Source organism: Myotis lucifugus, unplaced genomic scaffold (assembly GCF_000147115.1).
Source record: "Myotis lucifugus unplaced genomic scaffold, Myoluc2.0 scaffold_0, whole genome shotgun sequence".
Classification (NCBI taxonomy): domain Eukaryota; kingdom Metazoa; phylum Chordata; class Mammalia; order Chiroptera; family Vespertilionidae; genus Myotis; species Myotis lucifugus.
This window is the reverse complement of record NW_005871048.1, coordinates 38,576,552-38,599,508: the sequence shown is the minus strand read 5'-3', so window position 1 is coordinate 38,599,508 and position 22,957 is coordinate 38,576,552. Positions and strand designations below refer to the sequence as shown.

The 22,957-nt window shown below is 42.6% G+C and overlaps 2 protein-coding genes and 1 non-coding gene across 7 annotated transcripts in view; 1 reads left to right on the top strand and 2 right to left on the bottom strand.

The window, feature by feature from the left end:
- The window catches only part of ANKDD1B (ankyrin repeat and death domain containing 1B), a 39,401-nt gene extending 23,215 nt beyond the window's left edge, over positions 1–16,186 (top strand). The window contains 10 exon segments of the mRNA XM_023752375.1: positions 630–644; positions 3,198–3,241; positions 3,243–3,282; positions 4,603–4,645; positions 4,648–4,700; positions 7,553–7,651; positions 12,447–12,542; positions 13,080–13,281; positions 15,007–15,138; positions 16,119–16,186. Coding sequence (XP_023608143.1) covers positions 630–644; positions 3,198–3,241; positions 3,243–3,282; positions 4,603–4,645; positions 4,648–4,700; positions 7,553–7,651; positions 12,447–12,542; positions 13,080–13,281; positions 15,007–15,138; positions 16,119–16,186 — 792 coding nt within the window.
- A 2,694-nt stretch (positions 16,187–18,880) lies between these two features.
- POC5 (POC5 centriolar protein) overlaps positions 18,881–22,957 on the bottom strand; it is a 36,402-nt gene continuing 32,325 nt past the window's right edge. For all 5 annotated transcript variants that reach the window (XM_006081312.3, XM_023750590.1, XM_023750600.1 and 2 more), the window contains 2 exons: positions 22,376–22,552; positions 18,881–19,259 (listed from right to left, as the gene is read on the bottom strand). In XM_006081312.3, the coding sequence (XP_006081374.1) occupies positions 19,116–19,259; positions 22,376–22,552 (321 nt within the window). In that variant the 3' untranslated portion in view covers positions 18,881–19,115. The remainder of the gene's footprint in view (positions 19,260–22,375; positions 22,553–22,957) is intronic.
- On the bottom strand, positions 21,837–21,943 carry LOC111825648. The gene has a single exon (XR_002828836.1). It is a non-coding gene; the product is annotated as a U6 spliceosomal RNA (small nuclear RNA).

Below are 22,957 nucleotides of genomic sequence, written 5' to 3'. Positions count from 1 at the left end.
CCTCTTCAGAAGTGTTAGAGAATAAAGTCCCAAACTGGTACTACTTTATACCCTTTTATTCTGCTGGCAGGCGTATATATTTATTTGACCCTCTTGAAAAGCGATTGGTCACTTTTCTTCCACCCAAGTTTCAGGAATTATTTATTGTTAAAACACCTGAGGATGTTTTTCATTGATTCTAGTGAGAGAGGATGGGAGAGGGAGAGAGAGAAACATAGATGTGAGTGAGAAACATTGATTGGTTGCCTCATGCACACATCTTAATCAGGGATTGGACCTGCAACCTGGGTATGTGCCCTGACTGGGAATCAAACCCGAGACACTTTGGTGCACGGGACCACACCCCAACCACTGAGCAACACCAGCCGGGGCAGAGAAATTATTTTAAGGGGATGATCTAAAAGGGGGAAATAAGCCTCATGCATTAAAATAGATGTTAAAGTTGGCTTTGTAATGTCTTTTACAAGCTCACTTCTCCCCGCCTAAAGCCGCAGGCCCCACGTTGTCCACATTCTTATGGCCTTGGCCTCATCTAGGCGGTCTGGAAATTGTCTTGAGTCCATTTTTCAGCTTTTATGTTATCTTGACTTTTCCCTCTGAGCTTATTAACGTACTTCCTGGATCTACAGTCTCAGCCCCCACTGGTGTTCCATACCTGCCTCTGCCCAGTCTAGTGAGGACCGCAGGGAAGCAGGCAGTGGATGCAAGAAGCCAGCAGCATGGACGCACATTACCCAGGGGACACGCTGGACTCATTTTGCTTTCACATCTGTAGGTGATTACTGTGTACGCTCTTGGAAGTGCTTCCCCCGCTGACATTGATTAGTCTTGGTCTCCAGGAGATTGCTTTTGTGTCCCCACTCCCAACCAATGGGGGTGGTGGTAAAGGGTTGAGTCATTGCTGAGGAGGTAATTGAAGTAGATTATGGATTTAGCTGATGGTCGACTGCCTCCATTAGTGCTGGATGGAGAGACTGCCCAGAGTTTGGGCAATAGGCTCTCTTCAGGGCCGTACTCACTGCCTGGGTCCAGTACAGACTTCTGTAGACCCTAAGAACTCATATTTCTGGGGGTCCTCTCCTCACATCTTATTAAACAGATTGAAATTGCCCCACATTTCACATCAAATAATTTTTTTTTTTTTTGCTGAAACTTATTTTTAAAGGCTCTTTTATTTGCGCTTTCATAATTATTTGTATATGGTAAACTCCCCTAATTTATGATTGATTTCTTAAGACCTCTGTTCATACTTGGGAATTTCAGGAAGGTGAAAAAATGTAACCTACAAATTGCTTACAAATGTAATGAATATTTTATGAATATTTCATTTAACAATCAATGAAGTATGAATATGTCACTTAAATATTTATTTACTTCAATTTCGTGGTTTTCTTTTGGTATCTTGGAACTTTTTTTTTTTTTTTTTTAAAGATTTCAGATATTTCTTTGGCTCTGAAAGGTCTGGAGGCCTATGCACTGTGCCTGTGGCACCTCACGGGTACAATGCCGCAGACGCCCACAGCTCTTCCTCTATAGCAGTGGTCGGCAAACTCATTAGTCAACAGAGCCAAATATCAACAGTACAACGGTTGAAATTTCTTTTGAGAGCCAAATTTTTTAAACTTAAACTATATAAGTAGGTACATTGTTATTAACTTAATTAGGGTACTCCTAAGGCTTAGGAAGAGCCACACTCATGGGGCCAAAGAGCCGCATGTGGCTCGAGAGCCACAGTTTGCCGACCACTGCTTATCTATTGCATCATAACAAACCAGCCCAAAGTGCAGTGGCTTAAAACAGTGCGTTATTGTCTTTTGTTGGCTCTGAGGGTTGACCGGGCCGAGCTGGGAGATGCTTACTCTAGGGCAGTGATGGCAAACCTTTTGAGCTCATCGTGTCAGCATTTTGAAAAACCCTAACTTAACTCTGGTGCCGTGTCACATATAGAAATTTTTTGATATTTGCAACCATAGTAAAACAAAGACTTATATTTTTGATATTTATTTTATATATTTAAATGCCATTTAACCAAGAAAAATCAACCAAAAAAATGAGTTCACGTGTCACCTCTGACACGCGTGTCATAGGTTCGCCATCACCGCTCTAGGTCTATTATGTGGTGGCAGTGAGATGTCAGTCAGGCCTTCAGTCATGTGAAGGATTAACTGAGGTGGGTGTCCACAGAGGCTCACTCGCATGCCTGGCAGAGGACCAGCATGTGGTGTCTCCATATGCCTTGGTTTTCTCACGGCATGGCAACTGGCTTCCATGAAGTAGGAAGCAGAAGCTGCCAGGCCAGGTGGGGGCCGCACCTGGCACTGGCACGCTGTCACTTCTGCCATATTCTGTTAGTCAAAGCAGTTACAGGGTCTACCCAGATTCAAGGGGGCGAAGAAATAAACTCCACTGCTTGATGGGGGAGTGGCAGGGTCACGCTGCAGAAGAGCATGTGGGAGAGGAGATACCTGTGCAGCCATTTTAGGAAAACATACTCTCCTACAGCATCCTGGGCCCCAAAACTGTGTAGCAATCCTACAATGAATTAAACAATAGCTATTTGTTGGCCTTGCATTATTGCAAAGCACCTCCTAGGCCTTGTGGAAGATGGCAGGATAGTCAAGAGTAGGCCCTGACCTAAAGCAGCTTGACATCTAGCGTGGGCACTGAGTGAAGACATTTGAGCACAGGGAGCTGTAAGAGGCAGCTGCTGGCAGTGGAGGGGAGGGGGTGCTAAAGGGGTTGAGAAAAAGGGCCATGAGGAATGCTGCCGCGTTCCCTCAGCATCGGTCATGCTAAGCTTTGGCAAAGGGGGGAGCTGCTAGCAAACAGGCAAAGAGGCAGGGGAGGGCTGAGGCGTTTCTTGGGACCAATACCACGTCAGCTATTTTGGCTCAAGGGGGCGGGGTGGGGTTGCAGGGTGTATAGAGAGAAGACTTGGCTCTAGTCTACTTTGTGCTTCCTGGAGAAGGGAAACAGAGATTTAACCCATATTTGCCTGAGGCATGTATTCCTCTGACTCTTCAGTGGAAAACATGTAGAAGCAACACAGAACCTCCCCAAATTATCAAAACACATTGGATTTTCTTTATTAAATAGTCATACCACTTCATTGAATTGACTGCCATGTGACGAATGCCAGAAAGCATGCTGGATTCCAATGGGAAGCCCTCCGTGCCCTTTCCACCTGTTTCCTGCAGCTCAATACCAGTGCTTTGCAGATAGCAACCCAGAATGGCCACGCAGCTTCTCAGGGAGAACGCTGATCTGCACCAGAATGTGACCGTGTGTCTATTCCAGTCACTCGGGCTCTGATGGTGGCGCTGGGAGGCTGGCCTGTGGGAGATGCTGCCCGCAGATACGCGTGGGGACGGGTGCTCACAAAGAAGGGATTCTTTCTGGGAAGGCCGACTGACCTCTTTTGGAGACTGAGTCTTAATCTTGAGAAATAAAATCCGAGGAATGAAATTTAGGAAGTCATTGAAGTTCCTGGAGAAAATGAAATCTGTGTGGTTTAAACATTTAATTTGCTATGTGTCTAGAGATGCCATTCTTCTTGTATTAAATTCATCAGTCTGGGCAAATGATGAAGCTGCTGTCAATAGGAAGGAGAAAGATCATTTTCCCTCCTTCAGGAACAGTCTTGTTTTTCTTTTGAAAGTCAATCCTTTATGCTGATTTCAGTTTTCTGAAGTTTGAATTGGCTTTGGTAAAACTTACAAAGGTTCTCTGTGCTGGAATTAGATGGGAAACATTCCTCTATTTCTCACCCTGTTTTTCTTTCCTCCTGTGACAATATTATTTCCTCGGATCTTGCTTAACCATTACTATTTATTGTATTAACTCCAGAGAAGCGATGTGCTTTCAACCATGGCTGGTCGTTTTTGGAGAAGGGCGTTGAGGAATTGGCTCTGAACTTGCCTGGCCCATCCAGAGATGCTTCCTTTTCCTCAGGAGGGGCTGGGCCCCAGCAAGGCCGGTGGTCCAGCAGGAAGGACACTGCCCACTCCCTGGGAGGAGGGAGACTTGTTCCTACTCTCTTTTTTTTCGTGCTCAGTGTGTCAAGAGGGAAGGTTCCTCCTGAGCAGATGGGGCCTGTGCAGAAAGCCTTCCCTGCACATTGCCCCCTCCAGCCCCATCTGTCTCCCATTTCCCTTGCTCAAACCTCTGCCCACTCCCACATATGCTCTCCTGCTACTCTCTACTTTCCTCCAAAGCCCTTACCATAATATGTAATTGTATATTTATTTTGTGACTAAAAAACAAACAAACAAACAAACACCAGTTAATATTTGCTTCCCCCACTAGATTGGAAGATTCCTGAGAATGGGCCATGCTCACCACTCAGTCCCTAGTGTCCTGAAAAGAGCCTGGGCTTCAGGGTATAGTTCTAGAATGAATGAAGGGGGAAGCTGGTAGCTGGTGAGCAGGTTTGCTGCCCAGCCTTGGGATGGAGATGACTGCTGAGCACGGACTAGGGGTCATCCCTGTGCTGGGCAAGTCGGTACACAGAGTATTAGGAAGTGTCTGCTGAAACGAGTCACTTTTTTATATGAAGGAGGAAGCCAGGATGTTTGTATTTGAAATTTTTGTTTCTTTCTGTAGCCTAAGGCGTCCGCCCTTCATTTAGCTGTTATCAACAACCACATCGCCTGGTCAACAGCTTATTAAGTGCACAGCATGACATTGACGTCTTAAATCAGGTAAGTCAGGCAAGTCAGAACCTGGAGTGTCTCTTATATGTTTCAGCACAGTGTGTGTTTAGGGGTAGTTTTGATCAAGTTCAAGGCGCTCTAAAATGTCCTGAGAGGAATGTGCACATTCTTTTTATCCTTGTTTTCTCTGTAACCTGCACACAAATACTTCGTCTTTTTCAAACACACAAATGGGGCTCTGCCAGTACGTTTATTTAATGGGCCTGGAGTTTCTGATAGATGATCAGTAGCTCAGAGGTAAGTTCCCAGAGGCTCTTTAAATGAAAAGCTCCACCCCCAGTTGAGATGTTGTAATTGGGGGCGGGGGTGGGGGGGGGTGGGGGGGCTTTGCCACAAGAAGGAAGCTTTGTTTCTATATTATAGACAGTATTTTAGCCCAGAGGCAAAATCTTGGAATAAAAATCGCCATGATTTCAATCCAGGGGAGCAGCATCGAATACCCCATAAAAGGAATCCATCTCTGGCTGGAAGTGGACAGGTGGGGATGGGAGAGTGAAGAGGGTGGGGATGGGCCTCCCCTCAGGCGGCTGCCCTCTCCCAGGAGCTGCTGGGAGGGAATGGAAAGGGAAGCTCTCTGGAGAGGAGCCCTCCCAGAACCCTGAGGACAGAGACCTCTGGGCTCCCCCTGCCTTTCTGGCTGCCTCTTCCCAGAGAAGCCTGGGCTGTGCCCTGGGGTGGAGCCAGCCAGGTGAGCGGGTTGCCGGCTAACCTGCTGCACATCTGTCCACCGGGGGCACCCACTCATCTGTGTCGTCTTCTCCTCGGGGCTCACCTGTGCCCTGAGCTGATGGAGACCATTGCCCTTCTGTGCCTCCTTCCCCAGGGTCCTTCCTTCTCCCCCGTCTTCTATCCCAAAGTCTGGGGGAAGAAAAGCTCCTCTGTTCTTAAATATACTTATGTGCTCAGCTATGTTAATGCCCTCGGCCTTTCCTACTAGATCCACTGCAGAGGAGGGTATGCTAGCTACCATCCAGTTATAGAACCAGACTTGATTGTTTTAATTTGTTGTTAGACCAGGAATGCATTTAGTATATGAAATAAGAAAACATAAATAAGCTAAAAACTTAAAATTTATTTGTAATCTCCCCAAAGAAGGAGAACTCTTGTTAGCATTTTGGCGCATCTCCTGCCTCAGACTTACAGCAGCACTGTCACATGAGATTTTACGAGGATTTGACGGTTTACACGTGTGTCTACCTTCCACGTTGGATAGGCCTGCGGTAGGTTTGTCCGTGTAAGTGCAATGTCTGGGGTGATGACCCCCCTGAGGGGCATGCAGCCATCCCAGAGTCTTTAATAAGTGCACGTTGATATTAATTATGGGAATGCCCTACGTACGTTGGCCTGTGCGCTGGTAGGAAGAGTACTGGGCTCGGTTATTGCCCAGCTGTGTAACCTGGGGAAGTTGCTTCCTTTCTCTGGTTTAGGGGTGGGGTTATATCACAACCAACATTCTGTCCCAATATTTTAGAAATGTTTCACATCGGCAGTACTTTGGGTGGTAGATTAAGGTGGGTGGCTTCTTACGATTTCAGATATTCTCTGAGACACTCTCATCCTCTTAATAGGAAAATGATTGTTCCAGAAAGAAATGAGAAGTCCTATAGTCTCTTATATGTTACAATGCAGGAAATTTACAAAATAGAAGAGGATGGAGAATAAAAGTAACTTCTGATCCCACTATCTAGATATTATCACTCTTAAGATCATGGATGTATTTTCTTATATAAATTTATATATATATATTTGAGCTCAGCTAAATACAATGTTGTTTCCTTGTTTCCTAAGGCTTTTAATGTTAAGTAAGTATTTTTCCATTTTAAAAAATAATATTTGAAACTATTTTTTATTGTGGCAAAATATGCATGACATAACATTTACCTTTTTAACCATTTGTAAATGTACAGCTCAGTGGCATTAAGTATATTCACATTGTTGTGCAACTATCACAACCGCTATTTTCATTAAATAGTAACTCTCCAGACTCCTCCCCTCAGCCCCTGGCAACCACCATTCTACTTCCTGTCCCTATGAACCTGACTGTTCTAGGCACCTCATATTGAAATCACTTTTTAAAATCTATCTTTAATAGTTGCCTACTATTCCAATATATGGGCATTCCATAGTTCATCTAATGCAGTGGTTCCCATTGTGGGGCACATGCTCCACAGGGAGGCAATTTGATTTTGAAGGGGGGCAATTGGAGAATGAGTTATTAACAGTGAATTTTGTGCATTTCTTATGGTTCTAGGGGCCTCATATACAGTGTGTAAATATATACTGTGACATATTTATGCATTTCAGCTCTCTATTATATGTTCTGAAACTTTATTTGCTATTTTTTCATATCACTTCATATTATTATTTTTTTAACAGTTTCTTAGTGATTTCTTCCTCAGTACTTCAACTGTCCTTTCATTCTTTTATTTTTTTCTTTCATGGATACCATGTTCTTTGGAAGCTTGTTTAGACCAAGTTAATGGCCTTTTAGGCTTCCTCCATGTGAATAGGAGTTCACTTTTTGAATAATAAGAATTATATGTCACGGGCGGGGGTGGGGGGATCTGGATTTTAGAGATTCTTAGGTGGGGCATGGCCAGAAAAAGGTTGGGAACCACTGATCCAATGAGTCTCCTTGTTAAACATGCAACTTCCTATCGTTTTTTACTGTCATAAACAGTACTGCCATGAATGTCCCCTGCGCGTACTTAAAAATCTGTGATCTTATCTGTTTTTCCTGATGTTGATATAGAACACTATTTTCCCTTTGTCTTGTCACTATGCAAGTTTTTCCCCTTCTTAACAAGCTTGGCTCACAGTTTTGAAATTTCTCATGGCAGAGGCAGCAGACTCCTTTGCACGTAGCTGCCGACCTTGGAAACGTGGACGTGGTGGAAACCCTGCTGAAGGCAGGCTGTGATCTGAAGGCTGTGGATAAGGTAACTTCATGGACTTCACTCTGTGCAGCTGCGATGGTTGCTGAGAATGCCCTGTTGGCTGGAAGCCTTGAGCAGCAGCATAGCCTTTGTGAAATGGACACAAACTAGAGAAACCTTTGTCTTGATAGTCAGTAAAGCATCCCAAGATAAATCAGTAAGAATTTTTACTCTGAACAATAAAATGTGTTTTTAAAATTCAAATTATTTATTGATTTTTTAAAAAAGATTACAGATTCACATGGTGCAATATATATAATTAGTAAAGGCTTGACAGTAAAAGTTTCCCGCCCACCCCTGTCCCTGTTTGTCTGGTTCCCATACTACCCTTGACATATGTATCCATTATCATACATTTCTCTGTTCTTTCTAGAGTTTCTTTCTGCATAGGTAAGCAAACATAAATATATTTACTCTTCTTTTATTCCTCTGTCCTTTTACACAGTGGTTATATACCTCTACATATTGTTCTGCATGTAGCGTTTTTGCTTTAACAATATAAAGTGGGGATGGTCCCATATTAGTACGTGGAGAGTTCATCCTTTTTTACACAAGTGCATAATAGAGTGTGGTATGGGCATATGGTAATTTAGTCCTCAGCTGATGGCCATTTAAGTTGTTCCTAAGCTTTTACTGTTATAAACAGAGCTGCAATAAACATACTCATGCATGTCTAAACTTTTTATTTTAAAAAGTTTTTAAATGGTAAAATACACAAAACATAAAATTTACCATCTTGATCATTTTTAAGTGTGCAGTTGAGTACTGTTAAGTACCTTCTCACTGTTGTGCAACCAATCTCTAGAACCTTTTCATCTTGCAAAACTGAAACTCTATGAACAACTGCCCATTTCCTCCTCCTCCCTTTCTCCCTACCCAGGCCCTGGCAACCACCATTCTACTTTGTCTCTATGAATTTGACTGCTCTAGGCACTTCATATATGTGGAATCCTACAGTACTTGACTTTTGTAATTGGCTTATTCACTTAGCATAATGTCCCCAAGATTCATCCATGTTGTAGCATGTGTTAGAATTTCTTTTATTGTATACTAGAGGCCCAGTGTACAGATTCGTGCACGGGTGGGGTCCCTCGGCCTGGCCTGCGGGAATCGTGGACCTCCACACCGCCACAGCCCAGCCTTACCCGCTAGCTCGTTGGGCTCCAGTCTGCTGTCCATGGCGATCCCGCACAGTATGAAGTAGTGCATGAAGTGGCATGTGGCCAGGGAGGAGCCCAAGCCTGAGCCTGGGCTGGGTGCCAAGCCACTCCTGCTCATCCTTTCCCCCCTGCGCCTGGGTACGCAGGGGGTGTCCGTGGGAGAGGCTCGTGCCATAGCTGTGCTTGCCAGCCATCAGCCCGGTCCTCTGACACCCATCTGTCAGCTGAGCAGAGCTCTGGCTGTGGGAGTGCACTGACCACCAGGGGTCAGCTCCTGCATTGAGCGTCTTCCCCCTGGTGGTCAGTGCGCGTCATAGCGACCCGTCAGTTCCGCTGTTCGGTTGATTTGCATTTGAGGGTTTTATTTGAACATTTGGGTTGCTTCCACCTTTTGGCTATTATTGGGGACTTGTTTGATGAAGGAATGCAGGCTCAGCCATTGGAGGGTAGCGGGATGACTGTCCATTAGCTTTACTGAATGATGGAAAAGCTACAGACTGCTGGTGGCGGCCCTGTGAGTTGCTCACACACTCCATCTTCCTTCAATCCTCACATGTCTTCTGTGAAGGGGACAAAAAACCCTACTTTTTAAGACAAGATTTGAGAAATGTTAATGACAGCAGGGGCACACACATAGTAAGAGCCTGGCTTCAAAGCCACGGCTCCTGGCTGCTCGATTGTCCAGTGCTTTCCCATCTTGTCTTCACCCAGACGGTTCACCAGCTCGGCATATCCCTAATTCCCAGTGCAATCACCCTACTCTACTTCCGAATCACACATTTTACACTTCTAGGATTGGAAGTAGTGATATGCTATTTTACTCTTCTCTGTATGTCACTTTTTAAAATTAACTCTTTTTTCTGATAATAAAAATAATACAGTTCCTCTGACGACAATCTGGAAAACATAGAAAAGCATAAGGAAAACACAACTACCCATAATTCCATGACTTAGGTGGCACCTCACGGGTTGTAGCTCATTAGCTTCTAATAACATTTAGGATTAGTATTAACATTTAGTGTTAGTATTTTCCTGTGCTTTCTTTTTGTACTTTATTCTACTTTTTCATTAATACATAACACCTCCAGGGCAGTCTTGCGGGGGGGGGGGGGGGGGGGGTGGAGAATCTATATAGCATTGCAGGGACTTCATGTTGGGTCCCTTGGTGATAGTGGACTGGCTATTTGAGTAAACACTGTTAATACTACAACTTGACTTTGTTTCCAGAACAATAGCCCACAGTTTACTAGACCTCACAATTGATTTTCCCAGATTTTCCTTCTCCTCCTCTCTCTTTCCTCTCAGGGCCTAGAATATAGTTGGCACCAAACACATATTGAATTAATAAATAAAAGCTACCTTTTCTATCTGCTCCCACAATTTTTACCAAAGATAAGTGACTGTTTCCGACTCAATTAAGACCTGGATGGGAAAAAAGGAGCCAAGGTTTGGTATACATTTGACTTTCCCAGAAACCTGTTCTCTGGGCCTGAGATATCACAAGGCTCCCCGAGGGCCTTCCACCCTCAATGGCATAAGTGTTTGGATTTCCACTCCAGCACACACTCTGGGGGAAGGGTTTCTTTAAAAAAAAAATACATATTTTTAATGACTTCAGAGAGGAAGGAAGAGGGATAGAGAGATAGAAACATCGTTGATGTGAGAGAATCATTGATTGGCTGCCTCCTGCACACCCCACACTGGGGATCGAGCCCTCAACCTGGGCATATGCCCTTTCCAGGAATTCAACCGTGAACTCCTGGTTCATAGGTCAACATTCAACCTGGCCATGCTGGCCAGGCCCAGGAAAGGTTTTCTATGAGCCTGAAAACTGGCTCTCAGAATGCTGCCTTCCCCAAATAGGCTAATTACGGTGATGCAAATGGCTTTACAAGCCAGAATTTAGACAATGTATACTTAGAGGCTTGCTAAATGCCTGCAAAATGCAGTTCTTCCTAATTTCATTACTGTCTCTTTTGATTAGAAGCTGATTACTTTCAGCCCTAATTTTTAGGCTCACCTGGGTCTTAGTGCCTGCCCTAACAGCCAAATCATTTGGGTTGCTGGGAGTTGCAAGTAGTCAGATGTGAGAGAATTATTGGGATAAATTTCTGGATCCCTAAGCATAGAAACATAGGTTCCTGTGATTGGAACTTCTTCTTGGGTTATGTCTGACCATTCATTTTAATTTTTGTCAGGATTCTTGAGCAAATTTTTCATGGGTCGTTGGCAAAACAAAGGGAACTGCCCCCTTTTGCTCAGGAAAATAAAATGTATAGATTTCTAGATTGTGTACTGCATAAAATATAGGGGGAAACATCTAGAGTACACTGCTTGCAAAGCTGTGTGCCTGGCTTTGAGCTATATCCATCCTGACAAAGGTGTGCCTTCTGTAATTTATCTAAGGTACCGTATCAGCTCCAGGCCACTCCTGCCCCAAATTATGTCTAGAATAACCCTTATTTATCAGACTATTTGGTTAAGATTTCAACCCTCATCCTTGGTTGGAGGTAATATGATATAATAGAAAACAAATTCTAGTTAGGAGCCCAGCAAGCTGAATTCTGTGCTATGAATTAGTCATGTTGTCATGAGTGATATTACTTTTAATAAAATCTAGCCCTTTTCTGTCTTATTACCCTTCTTAACGCACGGCTTCCGCTTCCTGGGCTAAGGTGGCTGTTGAGCTCCTACCGCCATGCCAGCATTCCACTCAGGAGGAGGAGGAAAGGAAGGAGAGTGAAATCCCTCCTCTATTTAAAGATACTTCCCAGAAGTTGCATGTACCGCTGGCCAGAACTCAGTACAAGGGGGACTAGGAATTGTTTGGAGTGGCCAAGTGCCCAGCTAAAACCAAGAGGTCTCTTCCTATAGAAGAAAGGAAGGAAAGGCTATGGAAGGGTGGTGGCATGGCCGCTTACTAAAGCCTCTGCCACAGGTCGAGTCTGCCTTTGGAGGAGAAAATGTACAATCATGTAATTTATTTGCTGAGCACATCCCAGGGCAGTGAGCCAGGGAGAACCCGGGGGGTATTGGATAAATGTTTGGGTTCTCATTGGTAGAGCACGTGTAAAATATTACTTGTTGATCGTGAGTCCCTAGCCCAAACTCTTTCCCTTGCCCAGTTGACCCAGCACCAGACACGATCAATATCTAGCATTTCTTGGACAATTTACATGTGTCGTGCATGACATGTCCTAAGGGCATTACATACATTATCTTATATACCTCTCACCACAACACCATGAAGTAGTTATTGAGATGGAGAGCAGCTAAGGACCAGCCCAAGTTCACCCTGCAAGGAAGCAGTAGGGTTAGGATTTGAACCCAGGCTCCCTTGTTCTAAAACTAGAGTTCCTACCTACCCAGTGGTTCTCAACCTTCCTAATGCTGCGACCCTTTAATACAGTTCCTCATGTTGTGGTGACCCCCAACCATAAAATTATTTTCGTTGCTACTTCATAACTGTAATTTTGCTACTGTTATGAATCGTAATGTAATTATATATGTGTTTTCCAATGGTCTTAGGCGACCCCTGTGAAAGGGTCGTTCGACCCCCAAAGAGGTCGCGACCCACAGGTTGAGAACCGCCTAGTAACTAGGCCATCCCACCTGACACTTTCATTTTTAACTTTCAGCAAGGGAAGACTGCCTTGGCGGTGGCCTCCCAGAGCAACCACAGCCTTGTTGTGGACATGCTCATAAACGCAGAAAGATACTATGCCTGGAGAGAGGCAAGGAAGGACGATACATTAAAAATGCATTTTTCATGGTGACATTTCCTTAGCCGAGGCATCACCTCTGTTTTCTTTGGGGGTGGGGAAATAGTGGGTTGGGACAGAAGCAAGGGACACAACACTGTAACACCCCTCACATTTCCTGTGTCAGGCAGACAGTACTCACATTCTGAGAACAGCACGGTAGTAATGAATCTGACAGTCTGAAAAGAAAACCCCATGATAGACCTAGAGGGCTCTCGCCTGCAGGGAGGTGTTGCAATGTCTGATGGACCTGCTGAGAACAGCTCCCTAGTAAGGGAGTAGTTGCCATAGTGCTCTCTTGTGGACATTCTGATAACAGCACCCTATTAAGGGATTCGTTGTTTTTTTTTTGTCTCCATCTTGAATGACAAAAATGATCCAATGATAGATAACATTGAAAAGGTAGTCCTGGTTACCCCCTTACCAGTTATATCTGAAAATATTTACTCTGAAATAAGGCAATAAGCAGAAAATATCTAAAATCATTTGATACCATTACTTTCAATTTAGAAGCATGGTGAGAGCACCAGGGATGCACCAACCAACTTTCCTCTGACGTTCAAGCAAGATCACAGCCAGGAGACCAGGCATATTCACAGTCTCCTCTGGAACCTGGCTTATCGTCAGCTGAAGGCCAACGAGTGGCAGAGGCTGGCCCGAGCATGGAACTTCACAGATGACCAGATCAGAGCCATCGAGGAGCAGTGGTCAGGTGAGCACCCCCAGGTGATGTGGGCAGAGGCATTCCGTGTTGGGAACAGCAGTCCTTCCTGGTGGCAGATCTTCCAGGTAAGTACCAGGGACACAGACTTAGGGCTCTCTTAGAGGATGCCAAGACTCCAGCTGTCAGAACTAGTGAGGTCACGTCAGCTGGAGTCCTTTGCTTTGCTTTTTAATGATTTGGCCCAAACCTAGGAAAGATAGAAAGTTTGTTTGGCATTAATCAACCAATTAACTTTATAAACAAAGAAGCCAACACTTTCCTTGGGAAAACTTTCTACTTATAGCAATTCCCATATGTGGGTATCATGAGATGTGAACAAGCCCCATGCTATCGTTGACTTGCACCGCTGATTGCTGGGGACTGTAGACACAGAAGCACATCCCCTGACCCCGTGCTACTTGTACCACAAGTGATGATGCTTTTTATGGCTAATTCTAGGACACATTTTCATGTGAAAAAAAGGGAAAATATTGAATATTGGCTATAGTTTCTGAAAAGAATTCTTTGTTATTTCTCCTTTGTTGCTAATTAGACATATATGTTCTGTGAAGTCTTTAGGAAAGTTGTCTTCTGGAAACCGCTCTTGGCCTGAAGAAATGGTTTGGAAATATAGTGTGCCCTCTGAGTACTTGCCATCAGAGTAGGGGGCGTTTAAAATGTTTCAGGCCAACACTGCAGAGTGCCTACACGGGGCCTACCTCTGCCAGGTGAGGGTCCATTGGCTCAGTAAGCCATGGCACATGTTTGATGCAGTTTGTACCCTCGTTGGCATGATAACAGTAACATTCACAATCCATTTATATTGTGATTCCGGTAGTGGCACCAGGGAGTTGGTGGACTTTTGAACAGAGGCATGGCATGTTAATGATGGTATTTAAGGAAAATTAGTTGGGCAAGGGCAAGATCAGAGGGTTCACCTAGGAGTATGTTCTTTATGTGCACAGTTGCTCTCCCTGAAACGCCGGTCCCTCCAACAGTCTGTCCCATGGACTTCCTCCCCGAGCTCAGACCCAGCTCCTGGGCACACACTCCACTGAGCCAGAAGCCTGCCCTGTGTTTGTGACTGTGACCTCCTACTGGAATGGCAGTGGCTTCTCATCTCCACATCCCAGCACGTCCCCCACACTTCTCAGGGGTTAGGTATCCAGGGAGTACTAGTATTTGCCCAGCACTCACTGGTCCAGAAAGGGGAGGGAATGCAGACTTCCACCAGAAACTGGAGTGGCAGGTTGCTACCTGCTGCTGCTCAGAGTGTGGGTAACGGGCAGCAGCAGCAGCAGCAGCAGCAGCAGCACCTGAGAGCTTATTAGACACGTAGGTCGTCACCCCAGACTGACTGAGTCAGAACGTGCATTTTAACAAGATCCCCAGGTGGTATAGGCACTTTAAGTTTATGTTTAAAAAGCTCCACGTCTCATTAAGATTGTCCCTTCCCGCAGGGCAGGGATGCGACTGTGAAATCATGAGTCCGCTCCTCTGGGCTATGTCAAGCACAGTGGGTGCATGGCCAGTGCTGGAGTGAGTCCCCACTCTGATCGCCCTAAAGCAGCACCAGTGCGGGCAGCTGGAAGGGCTTTCCTCCCCTGGGGCTTTGATCTAACCATCACCAGAAGAGCAGCCGCAGAGGAGTTACAGTTAGACTTGAGATCCCAGGCACAGAGAGACAGCAGCAGCAGATGGTGTTTTGCCTCTGACCTTGTGTGTGTGGCACAGGACAGGACAGCTTCCGTGAACACGGCCACAGGGCTCTGCTCATCTGGCTGCATGGGGCCCTGATGATGCAGGCCGCGCCGGTCAGGCACCTGTACGAAGAGCTGGTCCGCGCAGGTTTCCAAGAACTAGCTGGTGAGTGACAGTTTTCAATAAACAGACACTCCTGGTCCCTTGAAATGTTAGGGGACCGTTGGCAGAGACACTGCCCTGAGCAGCAACGGTCCCAGCTTGGGATTCACTGGGGCTCAGTCAGCATAGGCAGCTTCTTTGGTGAGTGACTCAATGAGTCCTTGTTCTGTTTTTTTCAGTCCTCAGTGTTAAGTGGGCATTTGAAAAAGTACAGGAGTATTTTTGTCTATGTGTGTGGGTAGGGGGGGGAGGCGGGGGAGAATAGGGGAGGTGACAGGGGGACAGGAACGCTGAACTAGGTCATAAGGATAGTTCTCCACAACCAAGAATTGTCTCGCTCCAGATGCTACTTGGCCCCTGTTGGGATACGGCAAGTTAGTGCATTTGAAAATGTCATCTCCAGGTTGAAAGAAAAGAGCAGGCAGCCTGTTGCTTTGCCAGCTGAGGTTAGTGCTAAAAATTACTCTGCCAAAGATTATCTTGTTAGGGAAGATGCTTTGAAAACTTATCAATAAATTAGGTGGTGTTATAACTTACATGTAATCATAACCATTCATGCAAAATATAGCAACATCTACCATTTTTTTTTCATGAAGCTGAGACCATACTTCCACAAATCAGACACCTGATCCAATATTGAGTTTCAAGTATAAGGAATAGTGCCTGGACGATGCCTACTTTCCATGACATTGTCCTCATAGCACTGGGGAAGTGTATCCATAAGAACTCCCAGGGAGTAACTAGAGGCATGCTCTGAAGGGATGCAGGGCATGGGCTCTGAACTTCATGTCTGCACGCCAATGCTAACAAGCTGTGTGACCTTGAGACGTTCTGTAACCTCGCTGTGCCAGTGTTCTCATTTATTAACAAAGGCATCTGGCGAAGGGCTGTTGTGGGATTAAGTGTGTAATAGTGCCTGGCACATAGTAAGTGCTTAATAAATGTTAGCCGTTAATAATAAATGTCATGCTATTTTTTTCCAGAAAAGATACGGCAATTCAAAAGTGAAACTAACTCAAAGCCCAAGAAATGTAGTTTCATAAATGCCTAGAGAAATTGTATGTAAGTGATTTTCCACTCAGCATCCAGTCCTTTGAAGTTCAGCTCTTTAAAGCCATGAAGTCCCTCTAGCAGGATTGATTTTCAGCTATGAGGATAGTGGAAATAGATCCCTAACAGATGAAAAAGTGGTATTCTACTTCCCAACCACTGAACTGAAAAGTCAAAAAACACTTTGGCTTTTGCTTAAGGCAAGTTGTATGATTTTCCCATTTCTGTCATTTGATGTAACATATGTGATAGCATAATCTAGGATGATTTTGTACCCTCATGTTTTAGAAAAATATGATGGTGGGAGCAGCAGCATGGCATATAGGAAAACCGGGGATTGTAAGATACACGTGGTTTTGAGTAGTGATTGTGCCACTTTTTAATTATGAAACTTTGGGCATTCTAATATTCCAATTTCCAAATCTCCAGTTTCCTCTATAAAAATGGAAGAAATACCTGCCATAGCAGTTTGGTGAGGATGAAGGGAGAATGCCTGTAGCCTCATGCCCATAGTATTGACCTCGTTAACTATTATTTCTCTTGTGAGTGAAACTGGCTTCGGAAATTATAGTCACTGTTAGCTTTAAAGAACACATATTGTAGTATGTATGGAAAGGCCAGAAGTATATATACCAATATATTTTTTTTTTATCTCTTGGTGATTTGATTATAGGTGACTTTATTTTCTTTGTACTTCTTGGTACTTTCCAATTTTTTCCACAGTGAACATGTATTATTTTTGTAATCTGAGAAAGTTATTAAACATGAAATCAAGTACCAATTTATGTCAGTTTATATGCACCTATTCATTATAATTTAAGTCTCTCCATTCTCAAATTCTGACTCTAGGTCTGTAAGGCCAGAAATAATATCAACCCAGTTATTCTATCATGAATTTATAGTTCTACATCTTTGGCCCACTTAATGTTATGTTTAGAACAGTTAGTATGTTCACATGATTCCCAAGTTTTAACAAAGGTGTTCAGTGAAAAGTCTTGTCTCCATCTGTTCTTCAGTCTGGCCAGTTTCTACTGACCTTGCTACTCCTCCTCCCATCCCCCCCCCCCAAATCTGGGCAACCTCTTTATAGAAAAATATGAATACATACTTTATAATAATATAAAGTGTTTTAATTGTTGAATTTACGTTAACTTAGGCTAACACTAATTACTTGAGGCTTTATACCATATAGCTTCCAGAACTTAAAGTTTAAAAAGATTTATGATATTACAGTATTCATAATATTGACTTCAGTTTGTCCACATGATTATGGCTTGCACACTGAAAACTGCTCCTAATTGTAATTGAGGTTCTTCAAAAAGCGGAGCCTGAAGCCCGTTTACATGCCACTGCTTCTTTCAGGAATGCAAACTCAAGGGAGCAGGCGTGAAGGAAAAGGGGTGATATGGCGACGGAGGGAGAGCCTAGACCAGGATCAATTACCATATTGGCCACCACTTGGTACCAAGCACAACTTATTTGACCTCGAGGGTACTCTTCCAAGAGATGAGAGATGGGATGGCTATGCATAGCGGGGAGAAAGGAAGACTTGATCTGTATACCACAATGGGTGTTAATTCAGGGCTTCATGAGTGGACTGCAAATGGAACCTGTCTGTCCCTCATGACTGGACTGGGAGGGATGGAAGCCCTCGGGGAGAGGAAGGGGGTAAGGAGATTGCCCTCTGTATAGGCAGCAGATGAGGTGCTGTTGGTTTGTGTTTGTTGTAACCCATGAGCTGTTTGCCACAGTAGTAGCTGGGCCAGAACCCAGAACAAGTTTGGCATAAGATGGATCTAACACTCTTTAAGACATGGCCAGATAGTTCAAATAATTCAGAAAAGCCCTGATTTGCCCCTTTAGAAAATGGGATATCTGATGTCGTTAACAATGTAAGGACATAAGAAAAACTGTTTCCTGCAACACAATTAGAGCATAGAACTAGGTCATGTTCAAAATGGAAGAGGCTTCAGAGTATTAAATCTACCCACTCCTGTTAACAATATGGAAATTGAAGCCCTAGACAGATACTTCAGAATCTACTCATGTTTTATGCACCCATAAGTACTTTAACCCAGGCAGCCAGCAATGAACCATTAGAAGCCTGGTTCTGTACTGCTTGGTCAGTTTTGCCCAGATGGTTTCTTCCTATTGGCCAGCATTGAAAAGTCTCTACTCAGGCTTGGAAGATTTGCCGAGTTGCCCAGGGCTACACCACTCCAGGACACTGGATGTTTAGAGAGAACAATATGGATTCCAAACTGAGGTTTCCGAAGAGGCAAGGAAGAATATCAGAAATAGGATCATTCTAATAGAAAATTTTCTTTTGATGTTTCTGTAACTGTGTTTTTGTGCTGGTAAATTTTTTTCCTTTTAACATCAAAAATTATTCATAGGTGTTGCCATTTCCCCCTTTCTTTAATTGCTGGACTACTAGAAAATGAAGACAAATACATTACAGTCACAAAAAACTCTGTGATAAAAATATCACTACTCTTGGTCTTTATCTTTTTCACTTAAAAATACCTTAGTTTCTATTAGTTTTAATAATTTTTAAAATAAACTTCTCTTAGAAGTTTACTTAGGAACCTTGGAAATGATTCAGCTTTGTGGAATAATGTAGAAAAAACAGGATTTATATACTTTGATGCTATAATCAGCCACAGGCTGAGCCTATTAAAAAATACAGTCCAGATTTTTAATTTAAAAAAGTTTTACTTAATTGCTTAAATTAAAAAAATAACATTAAAATAATCCTACATATTATTTTACAAAGGATGGTGTGGCTTGAAAAAGTCTCTTATAATTCTGAAAAGGTGAACATGATGTATCCATGATGTTCTAAAAATATGGAAAAATTTGAAACTAAAGACTTCTAATCCTTGGTAAAACCAGAGCACTTAAAAGATCTTAATATGAACGTATTCATTTCAGTCAACCACTTTGATGGAATGAACGCTTGTGAGAGACTGGGTGTGAGTTGATCTGGTTCCGAGAGATCTGGAAGCTGAGGTAGTACTTTCAGGATGAATAGTCCGGGGGTATTTTGTTGCAGCAGCTTGAGGAATGGTTTGCTGAAAAGATAAAAATCTTTTTAAATAATCCTATAAAATTACACATATTAAATATCATTTTATCATTTATAATTTAGCCCAACATTTGTTAAGTGTCAAGCAATGAATTGAAGTAGTGGTTACAAGTTGTGGTCCTTTTCCATAAGAAACCCACAGCCAATTAGACTGATGTGCTCAATACCCGTAATTTATGCGAGAGGAGCACAGAGTGAGCCATGGGAGCATTCATTTCTCAAGGAGGACTCAACTGGATGGAATCTTATGCTTAGAGAGGCGAACTGCAGAAAGGGACTTTGTGGTGTCTGGAAGAAGGGTCCTACCCCCCAAGCCCTCCACTGGGATATGTGGAGTCCAGTCCTGGGGAACATGTAAGGAATCCAGTCTGGTCCTTGCTTCAAACCAGCATAAAGCAGGTCTGTCATATTTCACCTGGGAACTGACTAAACCTTTTATGGTGACACACGAGGAGGACTTCTCAGAGGCCTGGTGCTCCCTTCACATGGACCACCACTTTCTAAAGAAAGAAATAAGTAGAGACTAGGGACACATGTTGAGGGGAGGACATGCACACTGCCTCCGAGCTCAGAGGAACATCTTAGACATGAGCACTGATGCATTAAAGTCAGGACACATCTGCCTTCATCTATACATGCAGATGTTCAAGTTCGTATTATGTACATAAGTTCACATTACATGTATACGTCTGTGTAATATGTACACATGTAAGGCTTTCCTGTATTATACCCAATACAGCTTCTCAGTAGGCCACAGTGGGATTTGTTATGCAGATGAGTTCTCAGTTCATGTCACTGACTAGCACATGTAGGTTCTGATTAGGGTCTCCCACTTAGAAAAGCCATCTCTAAAATACTTGAAGTAAAATTATATATATTTGATCAAAACATTCACTATGCATTTCAAAAGCTCTATGATACAGATATGCAGGTCTTCATTTTAGATTCTGCTTTAAGAATAAGAGCTCCTCTTTAAGGAAATGGAAAAATAACCTCCTTAAATATTTTTATACTATATGTTTCTTTGTATATAAATTAACTGGGTAATCATAACAAATGGGAGATATTCTTGCCACTACTATGAAATTTTAGTTGCTAACCACCTAATCTGACCCTGTCAAAAGAGGTATTTTTCTTTGGGGGGGATTGGCAAGAGGAACTGTAGAAATAGATTCACGTTACCATGGGTATCATGATCTACAAAATCCAGTAGAGAATAAAGTAGCACCAGAAGCAAGCAATTAACCAGCAGATGGGGCTAAAGTGTCAGAGACCTGATTACTGGTTTATTAGTAATAACTTTCTGGTAGTTCTGGATCTTGATTCTTGGGAAAAATGAAAAATTGTAGAGAGGCTCGCCATCATGTCTGTCACATATCCAAGTCAGGTACCAATGGGAGCAGTTGTGGCTTTCTAATTCATGGCCAATTATTGGAGAAGCACTGCACATGCAAAGGGCAGCTTGTGAGATAAACTCAGAAACGGGTTAAAAGTCTTTAGTTCCTTATTTTTCTGTAAAATATGAATTTCTATTGTTAATCTAAAAACAAAGGCTAAATTAAAAATAAACGTGTAGTCTCTTTAAAGCCTTCACCTTTTTAAAAAAAATTATTTTGTGTTTTTTATTGCTGTTATTTTTCTCCATTGATTTTTAGAGAGAGTGGAAGGGAAGGGGAGAGAGAGAAACATCGATGTGAGAGACACATTGATTGGTTGCCTCCTGTACATGCCCCAACCAGGGCTGGTGATTGAACCTGCAACCAGGTACATGCCCTTGACCCGGAATCGAACATGAGACCTTTCAGGCCTTGGGCCAATGCTCTAACCACTGAGAATACTGGTCAAGGTGAGAGAATTCTCTTTGAAAATCAATCCTGTTTCTCTTTGGGAATATGTTCTTGTTACTTTTTTGTTGTTGTTGTTGTTCTTGTTACTTTTAAAAATTAAACTTTTTGAGGTAATTCTTGAGTACAAGAAATAATGCAGAGGTATTCCTGTATTCTTTTTAAAAAAAATATATATTTTTATTGATTTCAGAGAGGGAGAGGGAGAGAGAGATTGAAACAGCAATGATGAGAGAGAATCATTGATTGGCTGCCTCCTGCACACCCCCTACGGGGGATTGAGCCTGCAACCCGGGCATGTGCCCTTGACTGGAATCAAACCCGGGACCCTTCAGTCTGCAGGCCAAGGCTCTATCCATTGAGCCAAACCAGATAGGGCTCCTGAATCCTTTTCTAGCAATTTTTATTTGCTTTTGGTTTTACAGTTTACAAAGTGACTTTCTACAACATTATCTCATTTAATCCTGAATTCTGACAATAAACCATAAGAGCTAAGTACTCTTTGACTCCCATTTTACACAAGAGAAAAAGAAGGTTCAACTATTTTCCTTGTTTTATATATGATCATAAAGGCAATACGTAGCATAATTGGGGCACTAACTTGTTTTGTTGTGTTTTTTTGCTTAAATTCCATGGAGGTACCAACTTTTTTCCAAACTAGAAATATGATGACAATTGTATTGAAAAAGGGGAAGAAGAATTTTATTTATTTATTTATTTAAAATATGGAACGCTTCACGAATTTGCGTGTCATCCTTGCGCAGGGGCCATGCTAATCTTCTCTGTATCGTTCCAATTTTAGTACATGTGCTGCCGAAGCGAGCACAAGGGGAAGAAGAATTTAAAATAAGGAGCAACAATTTAAAAAAATTATAAAAGTAGGGAAGTATTTCTTGTAATAAAAACCTGTTACATGAACAGCTAGTTAATAAGCTAACAGTTTTTGCCTCTTTTTTAAATGAATGAGAAATCATTTCTATATTTTATCCTTCTGGCCACTGACACACTGTGTTTCTTTTTGTATTTGATAATTTTTACACTGTTGAGAAGAAATAATGTTTCTGAAATTAATTTCTTAAAAGAGGAAAGGCAGATTCAGACACATGTGTAATAAGCATAGAAAGACAAAATAGTAAAAGGCAGAATAAGAACCAGTCATCATGAATGTTGATCTTCTCCTCAGCATGTCATTTAAGTGTTTATTGGTCTATAAATTTCAGGACATAGATTTTGACAAAAGGTCAAAATGTGCACTCACCACTGTGACTGGATGATGTTTTTCCACAACAACTGAACTCATGGGAGGAGAAACTCCCATTATAGATAAACTGCTACTAATTCTGCTTTTTGAAGCAAAATCAGATCTCCCTGTGATCCGGGCTGTAATTGTTCTTCCAGCTTTCTGTTGTGCAGATGTCACAACTCTGGGTACATACTAAAAGAGCAAAGAAATATTTAGTTGGTAGAAAATCCATGGCAAAATTATAGTACTTTTGGTTTTATAACTTATGAAGAAAATACATAGGCACTTAAAATAATTGTATATTCAATTAACTTTAACATGAAAAAAATAAAAACTTAAAACATGGAAAAAAATAAAAACTTCAAACAATGAGACAAAAATCACAACATAAAACTGAGCACCGCAGAGCATCCCTTTAACTTTGGTATGCCAACTATTTTATAGGACTTCACCAACTTTAAAAAAAACTGTTTTTTAGAAATACGTATAAATTTAAAGGAAGTTATAAAGACAGTGTAGAGAGAGCCTGTGTATTCTGCACCCAGTTTCTGGAAATGATTACATTTTACATAATTATGACATCAAAACCAGGAGGCT